This window comes from Hevea brasiliensis, chromosome 3, assembly GCF_030052815.1.
Source record: "Hevea brasiliensis isolate MT/VB/25A 57/8 chromosome 3, ASM3005281v1, whole genome shotgun sequence".
NCBI lineage: Eukaryota > Viridiplantae > Streptophyta > Magnoliopsida > Malpighiales > Euphorbiaceae > Hevea > Hevea brasiliensis.
The window spans coordinates 111,956,629-111,973,988 of record NC_079495.1 but is presented as its reverse complement, the minus strand read 5'-3'; the positions used below and the strand labels follow the sequence as shown (position 1 = coordinate 111,973,988).

Genomic DNA, 17,360 nt, shown 5'->3' with positions numbered 1-17,360 from the left:
TTTGTTGGGTTGGGAAGCCCAGTGGACTTTGTTGCTTGTGAGTAGGTTATATATGACGGAACATCTAAATTAAGGACGGCCACTTCTGGAATCCTTGAGTAGAAAGTAGGCTGCTTTGTTATTCAACAGGGAAGGCTCTGATTGTATATTTCAAACAAACGCTGAAAGATGATTTATCCTTGTTTCAAGACATTCAAATGCTTTGACCATCGCATATTCGGTTTAATAAATAATCAGGCATGCTTCTAACAACCTAAAAATGCATCAATTTTGACCAAAAAATAGGTGAATTGAACATATGGTTGACGATATTCAAAACATCAATAGACCTCTCCAAAATGAAATGCACATACAGAAACCACAAGAAATTTAAATTTTGGCTTTGGCATATAATTGGTCCACATCAGGTAGCCAAATTTGACCCAAAAAAAAATTAAAAAAAGCCACAATTTCTAACATCAACATGATCATCAACATTCTCCATGTTATTCAACGAGGCAATCCTCAGATGTGTAAGAAGGGGCAAAAATTACAATCTCCAGAATTCCTGGGGAATAAAAAAAGTTCCTCAGTACTTTTTATCAAGGAAAATCCAAATGCAAACCATATATAAAAGTATAAAGATAGTAATTAGTATGTAGGGGAAATATTTGAATGTTTAAAAAATGTACATGGCTAAAACAATCTTATTTATAGTAATTCTTCTAGAAGAAATCCTACTTGTATGAAAAAACTTAAATCAATCTTAACCATCTATATACCTAATTAAACTAAATGCTTGTCCAGACTAAAAAGAGAGACCTGGATAATAAAGAAACACAAAGATAAACTAAAAGAGAGATGGAAGAAAAGCCATTGCCTAAGATAACATTCTCAAAGCATAAACCAGTTGGCACTTGGCACACAAGACGACCAGCAATAAGCTTACCTGGATTTAATAAGGTTTCTAGACTGAATCAGTATGATTAAACTGCAGCCATTGGTACAGATCTGTAGCAAGCTCTCTTTGCTGCACGTGCTATATCCTCAACCTGTGCACACCATGAGCCAATAGTAAATAATTAACCAAATATATGACATTCATAAATATCTAAAGTCGAAATGATTCAGGTTCAGCATTTCAAATCCTAGTTTTCCTATTAAAAATAATAATAAAAATAAAAAATAATTCCAGTCAATAGATGAGCCTATGTATATAAAACAACACTATCAACATAGTATCTGCAACTGTAGATTTGAAAAGTGACAAGTACGGATATAAACATTTATGGCAGCAAGCATGTCAATGCAGTAGATGCTCAAAACCAAAAGAACAAGACTAAAATTGAACCTGAGGTACAGCCATTCTCTCAAGATTGGCTGCATAGGGCATGGGAACATCAGCTCCAGCAATTCTCTCAACCGGTGCATCAAGATAGCCAAAGCTGTCCTCAATAACAGATGCACTGTTTGAAGGAAGAAAACACATTTACAATTATACATGGGGCTGCCTATTTCAACAGAAAAGGTTTAAGACATTATTAGTGGAAAGATGCAAACCAGATTTCAGCCCCAACACCATGCTGAGGGAATCCTTCTTCAACTGTCACCAGTCTGTTGGTTTTCCGGACTGAGGCATTGATTGTGGGTCTATCTAGTGGCCTAATTGAGCGCAAATTTATAACCTGTATCGACAAGATTAGTATTACTTTCCAGTGCTAGAAATACAATGATTAGCCAGGGCTCTATCCACTTTTAGTATTGGTTTACCTCAGCACTGATTCCTTCCTTTGCAAGTATCTCAGCTGCCTGTACAACAAAGAAACTAATCATTTCCATATGGAAGGGGAGAAAAAAAAATATAATCCAATAGCACAAGGAATTTCCCAAACAAATAGCTCTTATATATGAGGGTCCAAATGCATCCTCATGACAACATCAGCTTGTCCACGGTGCACCTATCTGCTAAATCTAATTTTCATGAAATATATCCTGTCACACCAGATGCAGACCAGACACGTTTCCATGAGAAGAGTTCAAAGCATGGAAACAAACCTTGAGAGCATAGCCCACCATTTTTGAGAAGGCTGTGATAGTCACATCCTTCCCTTCTCTCTCAATCTGTTGAAAGTAGATTATCAGATAAAAATGTTATGTTGATAGAAGAACAAGCATAATAAGACAATAACCAACTGCATAAACATTGAGTAGCATAATTTTCCAGACTTCAGAATGGATACCTTAGCTTTTCCTATTGGAAGGCAAAAACTGGAGTCAAGTACTTCAGCTGAAACAGGAAATGACTCACCATATCTGAAACACAATACATCCATCAATACTCCTGACAATAACATAATAAAAATACATTAAAACAACCATTATGGTCACCATTTCATAAAGCTGCTTACAATAACTCATTTTCAAGGAAAACAACAGGATCAGGGTCCCTTATGGCAGCTTTTAGCAGTCCACGAGCATCTTCAGATGAGTAAGGGGCCAGCACTTTCAACCCAGGGCAGGAGGCGTACCATGAAGCATAACACTGCAAAGCAATCCAAACAATGCATCATCAAATGTCCCTCTATATAGTGAGTTCCAAATCTGCCTCTGGAATCAAGGCAGAATTAAAATAATTTAAGATTTACCACAAGCACAACCTCAACTAATGAACATCTCAACTCAAGAACTAAGAAGAGAATGTACTATAAAACACATAGACACACACAAAGAGTAATTAAAATAACAGGTAGAAAAGAAAGCATGAGGAATCATACATGAGAGTGTTGAGCACCAACTCCTGCTGCAGCACCATTTGGTCCCCTGAAAACTATGGGCACAGATATCTGGCCAGCAGACATGTAATTGGATTTTGCAGCGGAATTAATGATATGGTCAATTGCCTGCATGCAACGGGCAACAGAGTGATAGAATATTTAGCTACAACGTTAAACCAGAAAATCTCCTAGAGTATTGACAAACTACATACAGCATATTGAACCCACTGAGGCACTAACCTGCATAGAAAAGTTAAATGTCATAAACTCAACAACTGGCTTGAGACCATAGTAAGCAGCGCCAACTCCAATGCCAGTAAATCCAGCCTATTAAACACAAAATAATATAGATGATGGTAAGTTAACAACTATCACTGAGAAACAACAGCTCATAAGAAATGCTAGTAAAATAAAGTAAAAGAGGTCACCTCAGTAATCGGAGTATCAAGAACCCTTTCAGGACCATACTTCTCCAAAAGCCCTTTAGATATCTATAAAAAGCAGAAAGTTAAAAACCAATCATCAGACATTCGGAAAAAAGAAATGGCAGGGGTGACCTTCAACAAAAAAAGAAATGAGAAAAAACTGGTGAGAAATATGACCTTATATGCGCCCTGATATTCCCCAACCTGCACTTAATATGACCAAAAAAAATTACATATGAACAAAGTGAAAATAAGTGACAAGGACTATGAAGCCATTCCGGTTATTCTCATTTTCACCTCTTCTCCCATCAAGAAGACTTTAGGATCAGCAGACATTTCCTCGTCGAGAGCAGAGTTCAGTGCTTCTCTAACAGTCATCTGCATGTAATTGTATTTTTTTGCTAAATTTCAGCGTTTGTGGGAAATTAATACATGCCGTCAAGGAAAAAACTACGTTCTCTAAACAAGATCTAATAAATCTAATTAAACAACCGTCTAATGAAACAACACGAAATTCAAATGAAAAGGAAAAGCCACAGTTTGTTCCCCCGACCCCCACACCCCGGGTACCTCTTTAGCGGCGGATGAATAACCTCTCCATGCTGAAGTAGCAGGCCGAATCCTCTGCAGGGACTGCGCAAAAGCCTGCAAAAATTGGATAAAAAAATAACTTAAATGCACCTAGAAATTTCATACACAACACAAAATCATAACACCAGAAGAGAAGAGCTTCGAATACTCACTTTTTGCCTAATAATCCCCAACATATTTTCTTCTTCTTGTTTCACTCAAGTACTGCATCAATCAACAAATATTAACCATCAAAACAAACAAGTCCATCAATGACTAAAATAAATCAGAGCCTAACACGTAGCCATGAAGTCAATAGAGCAGTAAATTCGAAAAATAACAAATCGAGCTAAAAACCTAGATTTCCATAAAATCTCATTAAGTTTAAGAAAGAGTGAAATAGAAACACACCTTCGGTAGAGACGAACGAATGAATTCGACGACGGAAGAGCGATCGGATCCACAACCAGATGTTAAAATGGCGATCCAAAGAACCAAAAGTTTCCTTTCACTGGTCTTCTTTATCAATTTTTTTTTTTTATTAATTTTTTTTTTCACTTTCAATATTTAATTTTCAATAAATATCTATATTTTGTTTTATTTTAAAGCAATTGGTGTACAACTGCGACCAACGGGGAAAATTCAACTGAAAGCAAGACCAGAGTTGTAATCGTGAAGTCGGCTTGTGCTTTGATTGTACTTGTACGCTGCCCATCTGCTGTGGCAATGTGGAAATCTGACGGTTATGTTTGATTCCATACTACAAATGAAGCGCGATCATTGATAGGGTACAGGGACATGGTTGCAATTATATAGTTGCGGTTTGGGGTCAAATTCGAGAAAAGCATGAAGTTAGGCGGCCAAGGCTAGTTCAAAACTTAAATCGGGATTTGTCTAATTTAAAATTAAAATTAATCAAAATTATTTGATCTAAGCCACCTTTAAATTAGACAGAAACCATTATTCGATTTCAAATTAAAATTTTTTATTTAAAAATTAAAAATAAAAAACTTCAATCTCCAAACTTAATTAAATTGAAATTTAATTTTAAATTTTTTTTTATTATAATTTAATTTTAATACTTCTAAATTAAAAAATTTTAAATTAAAATAATCGATTTCCGTGTGATGCCAGAGTTAGACCATTAATTTTGACATGGCATTCATTTATATTTATAAATAATAATAAAATTTAAAAAAATAAATGGGATGAATTTATTCATTTTAATTAAATAATTTTTATTTAAGAAAAAATTATTTTAAATATTTTTATAAATTATTTTACCATAAAACTTATTACAAAAAGGATTTGAAAGAAGATTTCATTTGTACATGAAAGTTACTTATTTTCTAAAATATAATTTATACAAAAAATATTTTCAATATATAAATTATTTTTCTACGAAATGAAAACATGTAGTTTAAGTTTAGCCTCTAAGTTTAAATCAGAGTTGCTAATTTTGGGTTAAAATTAACCAATGACCACGCTAACTGAGAAACTTGAAAGCGTCATAGGGACCATTTTGAACATTTTCTTTGATAAGGACCACTTAACATATTTACTATTTTTTAATTGACAAATACCAAATATTATTAAAAAAAAAAATTAAAAAAGGACGTAGAATGTTAGTGTTTGAATAGTGGGAGTAGTGCCTGCCCGGCTACCGCCAAAACTTTGGTGCTTCTTCTTTAGATTGTTAAAAATTCACTTACTATTATAAAATTAATCACTGATCATTTGATTTAATGATAAAATTAACTAAAATTAAAGTCCTAAAATCAACAGATTTTAAATTATTATTATTAAAATAAAAAAGATAAAAAATTAAAAAATAAAAATAAAAAATTTTCATAAAACCAAAAAAATTTATATCAGAAAAATACTCGTTGGTGATAACTTAAATTGAAAATTAAAAGGGGGGAGAGGAAAAAAATTGTGTTGATATGTATATAAATAATTGAAATGTTGAATCCATGCAAATGATGAAATTAATTTTTTTGGGTTGAGAGCTCATTTATAGATGCTTTCTTAATGCGATGCATTTATAGTTTATTTCATTTGTTAAACATGGGAGTAAAAAATAAAAGAGAAGAAAAGGCAGCTGCAAGCATGTGGATATTTTTAATCAACAAACAAAGCTTTATAGCAATGTTTGTCCTTCTTAGGCAACTTTAGGCCTGGCTTTATCAAGCTTTATAGCAATGTTTGTCCTTCTTAGGCAACTTTAGGCCAGACTTTATCACATATTGCAAACGTTTTGAGTTTGGTACCCTACAACTTTGCCAAATATATATATGAAGGAAATTTCTCTTAACTCCGTCTGTTTGGAGTACTCAGAAAAATTATTAAATAAAAAATATTTTTTTATTAAATAAAAAATTAAATTATTTTTAAAAAATATTTTATATTTTTAAAAAAATAAAATTACTTTTTAATTAATTATATTATATTGTATTACACTCTATCTATCAAAGGCACCAAAGGACTAAAATTCACTTTCTATTTCTCTTGCATATTTATAAATTCACTCTATACCATCACGTGAACTAGATTAATTTTTCCTCCCAAATTGCCCACTCGGCGAGGCATCACCTATCAATCCGAGTTCTAAATTGTGAATATCTAATAAGAGGAAATTTTATTTGCTATATTCATAGGTATATATTAAATAAATAAATAATTATCGTGTAATATATCATAATTTTTCATTTATTTAGTGTAATTAAGGATAAGTGCTATTTAATTTAAATTGAATAATTTCAATTTGAGAATTTGATTCATTTCAATTTATTTTTATTTAATTTTAATTTCCTCTTAATTTAATCTAAAAATTTTAAATTAAATTAAATAAAAACAACTATACTCATCTTCAAATATAATAGTATAGGCGTCACAAGTGATATTTTTAGCAAGAGAATTAAAGAAATTAAGAAAAGGGTGCATCATAAAACTCGACATTATATTAAAAGTTATAATAAATATTAAATTTAAATGTAAATATTTTTATTTAAACTTGAGTTTCTCACAGTGGCACTAAATTAACAACTGAAAAAGTTATATATGTGTAGTAAATTATTAGGAAATATTGTTAAATTTAAGAAAATTTAATTTAACATATAATGAAATTAATGAATACAATTATTACTCTCTCTCTCTCTAAACTTACTTATATTTTCATATGAATTAAGAAAATATAATTAAAATAATAAATTTTATTTCCTGATTCATGCCAGATAAACTGATTCAATTATATATGGTGATAATTTAAACCTTATTTAGCTTTATTTATCATGAGTTGACATTGTAAAACTCGTCTAACAAGACAATAAAGTCCTAATGGAAGTAGAACATCATCTATTGCAAAAGGATGTCTCTATCCCTATAGAATTATACGTCTTACCATTAGTAGAATTCCATCACATGAGATTCCTATATTATCCTACAATGTTGTTGATTATTATTTATATATATATCTAGTTAAGTTGTTGGTAAAGTTTGATGTCATGAAATCTTTCTAATTTAACAAGATTTTAAACATCGATCCCTTATTGATTTTCAGTGCTCAAAAACAATTTAAAAGTTAAAAAGGGTATCCAGATTTTTAATTTTTTTTTCCCTTTTTTGGAAGATTTCAACTTATGAGATTTTGAAAATTTGAGCATAAAATCCATTTAATTCTATAAAACAAATTTGAGCATAAAATCCATTTAATTCTATAAAACAAATTTGAGCATAAAATCCATTTAATTCTATAAAACAAAATTAGTAAGTACCAATCCATGAAAAGTTAATCAAATAATAATGCATGCACATTTGTGTCTCATACTTGAACGCAGGTTTAAGTAATGAAATCACTATTCAAGAAGAGAACTTTAATATAACCGCACTTTGGCTCTGAATATTTTTATTTTGAGAACAGTAACAGCTTGTTTTGATTGAGGGAAAATAAGGGAGGAATCAAAATGGGAGAAGAAAATAGCAGTAGTTCAAGCTACTTTATTTTGTTTGGATATAAGAATAAAATATATATTATAATCCCCTTGATTCAATCTCTCTGAATAAGAGAGAAAATGAGCATTTAAATTGTAAATAAAAGTTGCTATAAATATTTAAATTACACTTTTAACTTTACTGTCGTTCTTGAATTTTGTGAATAGATTTTTTTTTTCATCTCACGATTTTACAAATCACTGTTAATTATATAATTTAAAAACTCTTTTTTCATTATATACCTAAAATTTATTCTTACAAAATCATTGAATGAAAAAGTTTTTCTTTCGGTTCACATATTATCGTAATATTTTCTAAACTTTTAGAAGCGTATTTACATCCAACCATATTGATTATTACAGTTTTTTAATTCATTGTTATAAGAAATATGTAAATATTCATCACAATGTTAAAACTCTTTTTTTAAAAGATAAAAGGGTAAAATTATATATTTATAAAATATTTTCTATTTTTATTTTTAGAAGAAAATAATAATAAAAATTATTTATTTATTTTTACCTAATTATTTTCTTTCCTTCTTTCAACTCAAGCACAGTGTAAAGAAAAATAAACACAAGTACCATGATGCTTGAAAGTGTTCGTTCTGCTGGAAAATGTTCACTCATTCCCATGCTGTGTGGCCTGCAAAGATTGCCTTAGAACCCCCACCTAATGTTATCCTTGCCGATTTCTTGTGAAAGTTGCCGCAATCTGGACATCTGTGCTACAATTCAGCTTTACATCAACTTTTGTAGACATGAAAAATAAATAAATAAAGCCCCTCTGCACCGATTGTACTTCAGGAACCTCATAACATATTTGGCCCGACTTGCTCTTTGAATCTCCTTGCCACTAGAATCAAACAACTCTGAGCTTTTTATCTTAAAAACAAGGTCGGCAGCCGAATTTTAATTAAAATTAAATAAAAAAAGCTTGCTTATGATTTTTTTTTTTTTAAAAAACTTTAAAATTAAGTCACAGTTACATCAGCAACAATAAAAGGGTTATATATATATATATATTGAGAGGCAGATCTAATAATATATATTCCGATTTCCTACTTGAACCCTAATTTCTGCAACAAGCTAGTTTGTCAATGGTCACAAAACAGCTGCACAAATCCGTAATGATTCAATGACCACAGTTCAAGGTGATGAAATTCAGAAAATTTATCCTTTCTGGTAGTGGGTTATTAGTTTTTGTCTCAGTACAAAACTAAATCCCTAATTAACTTGATGACATGAAGAAAAGAATGACCAAAAGGACAAAAATAAGGAATCAGGAGATGATGAAACAATAGTGAAATTAACTAGAACAATGAAATGATAAGAAGAGGAAAAATCAATATGCATGGTAGAGAAAGAATAATAAGATGATATTGAATTGGTAGAAAGCTCTCACCAATTTCCTTTGCAATCCATAGTTGATTTCCTGGTTTTGGGTTTTGGCATTAAAATACAAAGAGCAAGTATTTTAGACGCACACAGGGTGGCACTATCACCCCTCATACAAGTTCTGATGGTACCACACTGGTGTGCGTCCAAAATCTTCCCCTTCTCTTCTCTGCCTCTCACATTTTCACACCCCCATCTCATTACTCTTACCTCAATTATTCATGCACCATAGCATGTAGGATATATATATGATCGTGGAGGGTGAGGATTGCTCTATTTATAGTGGCAAAACCCTACAAGAAAACCAAAGCAAAAACCACATAAAATCACCTACTCACTATCGCAATTGAGACCCCATGATAAAAAAAAAAAAAAAAATATATATATATATATATATATTTTAAATACTATTAAAAATAAATAAATAATTACTTTATTATTTTAATAATTTTTAACTAAAATATATTTAAATTTATATTTTAATTAATTTTAATACTTTTCAACTGATATACTTAAGAAATTATTTTTCTTAATAGAAACTTTAAAAATAATATTAAATAAATTTAAATATTTTTCTATATAAATAATTGGATAATTTAATAATTTAGTTTTGAGATATGATAAAAATTATATAATCCCTTTGTTTTTACAAGAAATAAATCAGTTATCCAGCAAGCTTTGTGTCAACATAATAAGCATTTTATAGAAATATATTATTAGGGATTGAAAATTATAATAATTTAATTTATTGCATTTACTTTTTATAAAAGTTTAGTTTTATAGTTTTAATATTTATAATAACTTAGTCTCTTAAATTAAAATAAATATTTTATTAATAATTTTTTAAAATGATTATCTCTCTAAAAACAATTTATATATAAAAATATTTTAAAAAATATATTTTTTATTTTTTAATTATAAAATTAAATTGATAATATTTATTTATTTTATACATGAAAAAAATATAAATTTATTTTTTATTTATTACTGCAATTTAAATTACGACAGTAATAGTGTGAATGTACAGTTTAGTGTACATGGGAATCGATGAATAAAAGAAAGACGTCAAAAAGCTTATGCATGCTGCAAAATGTACAACTAAGATATAGCAGATACGCGGTGACTCTAAGGTGGTGACAAGTGTGGAGCTCGCTGATCAAGGAACTGAAAGTGATTCTATCAGCCTACAAGTGGTGGCTGGCGGGCGGTGCCGATGATTTTGGCAACTTTTTTCTTTTTTTACATCCAGCTCTTGTGTCGGGAAGCAGAGCCAGGTGGCTATGAATATAGATGATAATAGCGGAGTCCCCCACAGGTCACTCTTTTTTGGTTTTTGCAAATCCATTCTCTCCTTTCGCCGATTGGAGGCTAATGGTTCAGTAGGAAAGAACAATCCCTCTGCATCATCTCCTCCATTATCCATGCGTGCATGGAGGCCGCATGAAACCCACAGATGATGAAGACTCTGCAACTTTTTAGTTGAATTAATTAAGAGGGAAATATTATGCATCCATTGCAGCAAAAGTTCCACATTAACAAGCAGAATTATATAAGTTTATTTCAATCGGCAATTAAAAAAGAAAAAAGCTGGTAATCTCTGATTTTTTGCCACCCTAATCATGAAATTGGGCTACGCAGTGGCCCATACCCTTTTCAAAACATTAGGCTTCGGCCCATGTTTAAAAGCACAAGTCCAATAATGAAAATTCAATTTATACATCTTCTTGTAAATCGCTCTTCCAAATCTCTCTGTTCTTTTGCTCTTATGAATTGAAACCATTTAAAACTTTAATTTTCTTTCTCAGAGAAAGAACTGATGATAATCAATCTAGTTTTCCAGAGGATAAGCCTTCAATTACATTAATGAATATATTCATTGATCTCTGTTTTGTTGCATTAATGATAGATGAAAATCTTCTACTTGAGAGGGTGGTTTTACCCTTTGCAAGTTGCATGTACTGAATGCAAGTAGGAAAGATTTATCCTATGTTGAGCTGTAAAAGGACCAGCTTTGCTACTATTATGAACAAGGCAATCTTGGTTGCTACCTGTCTATCTTCTATGTGGTTTCCTTAATTAGACCAAGGATCACAGTCCACCATGCCAAACCAACTTGAAGGAATTGCAATATTTTATTTTTGGTCTTCTCATTTGCATTCATCAGAACCAGCTGAGTGACTATCAAGCTTCAACTAGGAAATAATTGTGGGAGCATATTCAAGACATTAAATTTTAATTTAATTTATTTATTTATTTACTTGCTTCTATATAATTTCGAGTTTAAATTTCAATCATATCCAAATGGAAAAAAAAAAAATTACACTTACATATATGTTGCCCTCCTCAAATTAATGTTTATTAAGTTTCCATCTTGTTTAATCTATTATAATTGGCTATAAAACCAGATTCTCTTTTGAAGAATGAGGCAATCATAGAAAGGCATACCCAAGATTAAGAGGAGTGCTTTCTTGATCCTTATGCATATCTTCATAATCACCAAGAGCAATACTTGTAAATTTAAAGGGCAATGGCAATGATTGTATTTCCATTGCACAATTGTTCGAATTGAAAAATTCAATACCCAGTGTCAAGGTCCCTTTTGAGTTTGAAGGCTTGATGGAATCTTAGAGAGATGAATCTTTACTCATCCAAGTAGGTTGGATATCAGACATTGTGGTCCATATGGGTGAGGGAGGCATTTTGGGGTTTTGATAAAAATGTGGACTCCAAAACCACCCAACAATAGCTGGAAAACTCCCCCCGCCCCCTAACCAAATGACTGATTTTGACATTGGAAATATTGCAATAAATTTTTCAAGTCTCTCCTTTGTGCATGTTACTTCCAAGGCTCAGAAATGAAGGAGATCCTTTCCACCATCCTTCCAGAAGTTTGCACTTTTACACGCAACTCTCACAAGTCTGCCTCCTTGAAAATTCCTCATTTGTCAATCTTATACATACTCTCTTGTCTTATATGTAATTCCTGATAGGAAAATAATTTCCTTTCCAGTTTGGAAATGTTAATGATACAGTTCTGGATGTTAAAGTGTAAAGTACTTTTACTCTGTGATAATCTGCAGAATACCTATATCATGAAGCAGGTTGTTGCTGCCTTCGCTTGCTCTTATATGTCAATGAGCTCAGCATTTCATGGTTTTTAATGCATAGAGCAATCCCATCTAATGGGGCAATAGCCTGAAATATCACTGACCCTTTAGTCTCAACTATCTAGAGAATTCATTTCCTATTGATATTAAATTTTGCAACTGCCGTGTTTGTATAATTTCTGAGTCGTTAATTTGCCAGTTTCCGTGTTGTAGCGCAACTCAGCTACATGGAAAATTAAAAAAATTTCTCTCTGGCCAACTTCACCAAAGAATGTTTATTATCCTATTAGCTGTTGAGATCGTCGAGCTTTGGGGTCCCTAATTAATATAAATTGAATGATAAGTATAATCTAATAACATTGATAGCCACATCTAATGGTTGTTGCAGAAGAAGGCTATTCATTTATAACAAGGGACCCATATCACATGTATATTTTCTTTAGGCAGACACATATATTTGATCAGATCATATGTATATATTTCTTCTTGAATGTGGCTAAAATAATGCACAGGTCATTGTTGCAGAGATACCAAGCAAACCCTCAAAAATTAAATTTGTCCAAACAAAACAGCATTTAAAAGTGGTTGGCTCTGGGAATGGTCAACTTACATAATTGAGAAATGAGAATTGAGAATACATTCCCTGTCTGCAACTTATTTGTTTGTTTATAAAATGTCAAAATTGCCCATCTGTGATAGAGACCTTACCTTGCGTTGCCCTTCACCACAACCAAATCCCCTCTCTATGCCTCTCTTTCCTTTTTCCTCCTTAAAATGAAATTCATAGGATACCATATTTATCAGGGTCTGAATTTTAGGATTATATGATAAAGAATGTATTTTTCTTTTTCAAGTATCTCTTAAATCAAATTGATTGATCCATAATATTAGAGTTAGTCATGATCTGATTTTAATTTTAGGGTGAACGGACTAAAACCGAATCAAAAGATTGCTCGATTATATAATTCAAATATAAAAAAGGTGACGTGAAGAACTGCAACAGCCCAAGATGATTTTCATTCTAAACCAGTGTCACAAGAAACTCCGGTCGGCTTATTTTTATTTCTTGCTTTCATTAATCACTGATTAATTCAAACGTCTCTTTTCTTTTTATGGCATGCCATTAGCTCAATTATATATGAAGTACTACATAATCACAAAATTAATTATGGGCCGTCATTTTTCTTTCTTGCATCCACTTGTCCCTCTCTTATAGGTTCTCTAGCCCACCCTTTCACCTGTCTTATTTCATTTATGTTTGAATATAATGGCCAACTACCTTGCAAGTTTTGTACTTCTATATAATTTACAATTACAATTTGCATGAAGGCTATCATCCTGTATTGGATTATTATTTTTCATCATTTGATAATTAGTATTTTTTTTTTCTCATTTTTCAAGTTATAGTGATTGAGTCAACTACGAACTGGGCCTTGGCCCTTGCATGTACGACATGTGCAGCAGACAAGCTTATTTGATTAAGAATTACTAATATAATTATTACTAGAATAATACATAACATTAGCAAGTGTTAAACACTTAACTAAAGACAAAGCAGCAGAGTAGTTGGAAAATAGTGGGAGAATCTCCTTGTTAACAAATGCAATACAGCTATGTTTTTTTTTTTTTTTTTTTTTTTTTTATATGGCTAGAAACTTAGCCGATGCCTTTTCTCATAGTACCTTTAAGGACTTGAAAGACTTGCAGGAAGCTGCAAGAAATCACATTCTGCAGAAATCTTTAATTTAATTAAGAACCTATAACGTCATATATAGGATTAGCTCCGTAGGCATGGTCACATGGTTTCTCCTGCTCAAGAATCAAGATTCCACAGACATATAGATTTTAGTCTCTCTACTTTCACCAACTAGTCTTGCAATTTCAAAATTTAGTTAAACATGTTTCCCCACCATAACATACCTACTCTCCTTGTTTCTTGTGTATTGCATGACAATTGCAGCAGATGTCTTTGAAAAAATATCAAGAATGTCTGTTTCTTTGAGCAAGATTCGACCCCATTTTTTCAATGGTTATGGATTTGGAGCGTAATTATAAAGATTCTGATTTTGAAATTTCCTCAAAAAGAATTCTTTCGTTGGAGATTCGATCCATTTTGTTATAGCACCAAAGGAATTAGGTTCTGCTAAGTAAATTGTATTCCTTTCTATAGAGGAACCTGATGTGAAGGCGTGTGATCTTGCAAATCTTGCAAAAATCTTTTTCTTATCCTTGTAGAGGTTCTCCTCTAAAAGGATTTTCCTCTTTTTACAAATAATGTATTAAGACATACGTCTTTGCTTTCTTCCGAAGCACTTTCTCCCTTTCAGCTTTCAAGATTTCCTTCAAATTAATTTGCCTTTTAGTTAAAGAATTACTGAGTTAGCTCTGCTTCGTTAATGGAATAACATAAGGTAGTGAAATGTTTCAAAAAAGAAAGTAATTTCACCAACTTTGAAATTCTTGGATTGAGTACAAGATAACCATCACTGGACATCCATTCCTGATAACAGCAAAGCCTTTTTTTAGATTGCTTAGATTGGTTATTCTGATTTGGAAACCAGAAGCCAAATTTACTGATACAGGAACCCAAAGAGGGGGATCACTAAAGACTAAAACTAAAGAGGATTGCAGAGTTCTACTTATAGTTTTCTTCTGAAATAAGGAAAATTGTTGCAACTACTACTTTCTTCATGATCATCTGATTCATTTGATGAAACTTCTGTGATTCCACTTGACCCTGAGAATGAGGAGGAAGGAGCAATATTCAAATCAGTCCTGTCTTTTGTCAGGAAATCATAGAACACAGGCTTTGTGTTCCTCAGCTTGCGCACTATATTTTTTTTGCCAAATTGAAGGTTTTCCTCCTCATTTTGGGCGCTTCTCTTCTTCAAAAATATACGGCAAAGAACCCAATTTTCTATAGGCACCAAAGAGCTCTGTAAAAAAATTGAACACGAAAGTATATCAGAATTAACTCTTTTACAATGTCTGCTAGTTGCTGAAAATAAGTTCAGTTCCTTGAACTGAATCAGAAATAAATTCACCTGGATTGTGTTCTTCTTTTGTGGGGAATTGCAGACAGTAGGTTCAGTGGTAACTAGACGGTATTCGTGCATAATCCAATCAGTCCTGGTTCCATGGGGGGGTTTTCCTTGGTAAAAAACTAGAGTTTTCTTCATCCCCACAAGCTGGTTTCCCTTGAAAGTTACAATTTCCTTGTCTATACCAGTTGCCTTCCAGTACCCAGAACTTGTGGCTCTGTTGGATCGGTTACCATTGGGATACTTAGCTTCCCTGATGCTGAAAAAGTACCTCTCTTGCTCCAAATCACCTAAAACACAGAACCCCCATGTTATCAGCACAAGCTAAATGAATAGGAACATGGCATTGCAGATTGGTTTCTATGTAGAATTCAGCAGCCCAGAATTATAAAAAAGGAAACAATTAAACTAGTCATTTGAAGTCACATAGTTGTCTATGTAATACGCATGTCACTAACCTGGCAAATCCCAAGGATCAGACTTGCAGACATCAACTTCAGGAATTATAGAAGCGGGCAGGGGACAAGCAAACACCTTTCTTTTCAGGTACTGAACAACAAGCTCCTCATCTGTTGGGTGGAATCTGAATCCAGGAGGCAGTCTGAGCACACCGTTCTTGACAAAATTGTGCTTCTCCATCTTATGAAAAGCACCTCACAGGTGAAGAAGAAGAAGAAGAAGAAGAAGAAAATTGTGATCTATATCCCCAAAAACTGATCTTGAAAGTCTCAACCCAAAAATGGAGCCCCAATTCTAGCTCTTTAAGTTCCAAACTCATGCAGAAGGTTAATTCTGAAATATAGCCACAACACTTTAAAAACATAAAACAAGAAGAAGAAGAGGAAGAAGAAGCAAGAAGAGGTGAGATATAGATAGAAAGAATTATATAAAAGAAGAGGTGAGAGTTAAGGAGGGTGTGGGTATTTGAGAGGGAAAGTGTGGTTCTTTATAGTAATGGGCGTTGAAGAAGAGAGGGGTCTTCTTCAGAATAAGGACGACCCATTTGGCGTAACCAAGACTCAAAATCCTGTATTTTCTCTTGACGCCATTTTTTTTTTTTTTTTTTAAAGGTTTAGGACAGTTAACGTTTGTGTCTGAACGAAAAGGTTATCTCAATCCCTTTTTATCCTCAGTTTCTCTTTTCCTCTCTTTTTCATGCGTACAGATGTTTGGGTTTACTTGGCAATGGCAGGGAACACAAGGGTAGTTTAGTCATTTAGAAAGAATGGCATAGTGAAGAGCTTTGCATAACAAGAAGGTGGTTTGAGCGTCGTAAGGGTGAAGTCAGCTTATGTCATCCTTACAGCTGGAGCTCACCAATGGGCAAAGGTAAAAGTACAAAAAAGTACCCCCACGGACTCTCTTAACTCTACAAAGTGTAAACCCAAAAAAACAAAAGAGAAAATTTTCTTTTTTCAGACCAGCTCTTTATCAGGGAACAAATTTTCTTTTTGGCCCTTCCTTTCTCCAATTGTCTGCTCTTTCACCACTTTCCCATTTCTCTAATCACTCCTCTTATTGTTTTTGCACTTGCAGTGTTCAACCATGTTTAGATTTAAATTATTAATATTTAAATCAATATTTAATATTTAATTGTTAGGTAATTAGCTCAATAAAATGAATAAAATTCTCTTTAAATACATAAAAAGTAAAATGTTATTATATAATATGATGGAGTACACGCATTGAATAAGTGTAAAACTAACGTGAATATTTAGTGGTAATGACAAGAGAAGAGGAAGGCTCCATTTTTATACACCTCTTTTTGATTGGGTGGAAAAGAAAATCTTTGATTGAATTAAGTAAAGGGTAGATTTGTCATTTTGTAATAGTTATTGTGACCTAATGAGATTGGGAAGAAGGTGGTGGGTGAAGGGAATAAAGATAAGGGTCCTACTTGCTTCCAAAACGACGGGCACCCACGTCGGATTGAAGGCAACTGCCAAAAATGCCACCCTCAAGTGATGCCCCATCTCAAGATTTCCTCAATCTTCTTGTCTCACTATCTTGGATCAGATGGAAATTTTAGGCGAAATCGTCTTAAGAGTCTATCTTTCACCAAAAGACAAATGTGCCCTTA

General features: G+C 32.4%; 2 protein-coding genes and 1 long non-coding RNA gene across 3 annotated transcripts; all 3 read right to left on the bottom strand.

The window, feature by feature from the left end:
• Positions 1-437: 437 nt before the first annotated feature.
• On the bottom strand, positions 438-4,324 carry LOC110659429 (pyruvate dehydrogenase E1 component subunit beta-1, mitochondrial). Its single transcript, XM_021817361.2, has 16 exons — positions 4,160-4,324; positions 3,922-3,973; positions 3,749-3,823; positions 3,476-3,556; positions 3,356-3,382; positions 3,182-3,244; positions 2,994-3,080; positions 2,754-2,879; positions 2,388-2,521; positions 2,220-2,292; positions 2,035-2,100; positions 1,750-1,788; positions 1,540-1,664; positions 1,331-1,445; positions 929-1,031; positions 438-547 (listed from the first exon to the last, which is right to left on the bottom strand). The coding sequence occupies exons 2-15, from the start codon at positions 3,943-3,945 to the stop codon at positions 966-968; spliced, it is 1,101 nt and encodes a 366-aa protein (XP_021673053.1). The 5' UTR covers positions 3,946-3,973; positions 4,160-4,324; the 3' UTR covers positions 438-547; positions 929-965.
• Positions 4,325-8,230: 3,906 nt separating this feature from the next.
• LOC131178563 (uncharacterized) lies at positions 8,231-9,448 on the bottom strand. Its single transcript, XR_009147467.1, has 2 exons — positions 9,140-9,448; positions 8,231-8,590 (listed from the first exon to the last, which is right to left on the bottom strand). It is a non-coding gene; the product is annotated as an uncharacterized LOC131178563 (long non-coding RNA).
• Positions 9,449-14,659: 5,211 nt separating this feature from the next.
• Positions 14,660-16,371, bottom strand: LOC110659428 (NAC domain-containing protein 83). Its single transcript, XM_058144639.1, has 3 exons — positions 15,739-16,371; positions 15,284-15,570; positions 14,660-15,175 (listed from the first exon to the last, which is right to left on the bottom strand). The coding sequence occupies exons 1-3, from the start codon at positions 15,917-15,919 to the stop codon at positions 14,879-14,881; spliced, it is 765 nt and encodes a 254-aa protein (XP_058000622.1). The 5' UTR covers positions 15,920-16,371; the 3' UTR covers positions 14,660-14,878.
• Positions 16,372-17,360: the final 989 nt, after the last annotated feature.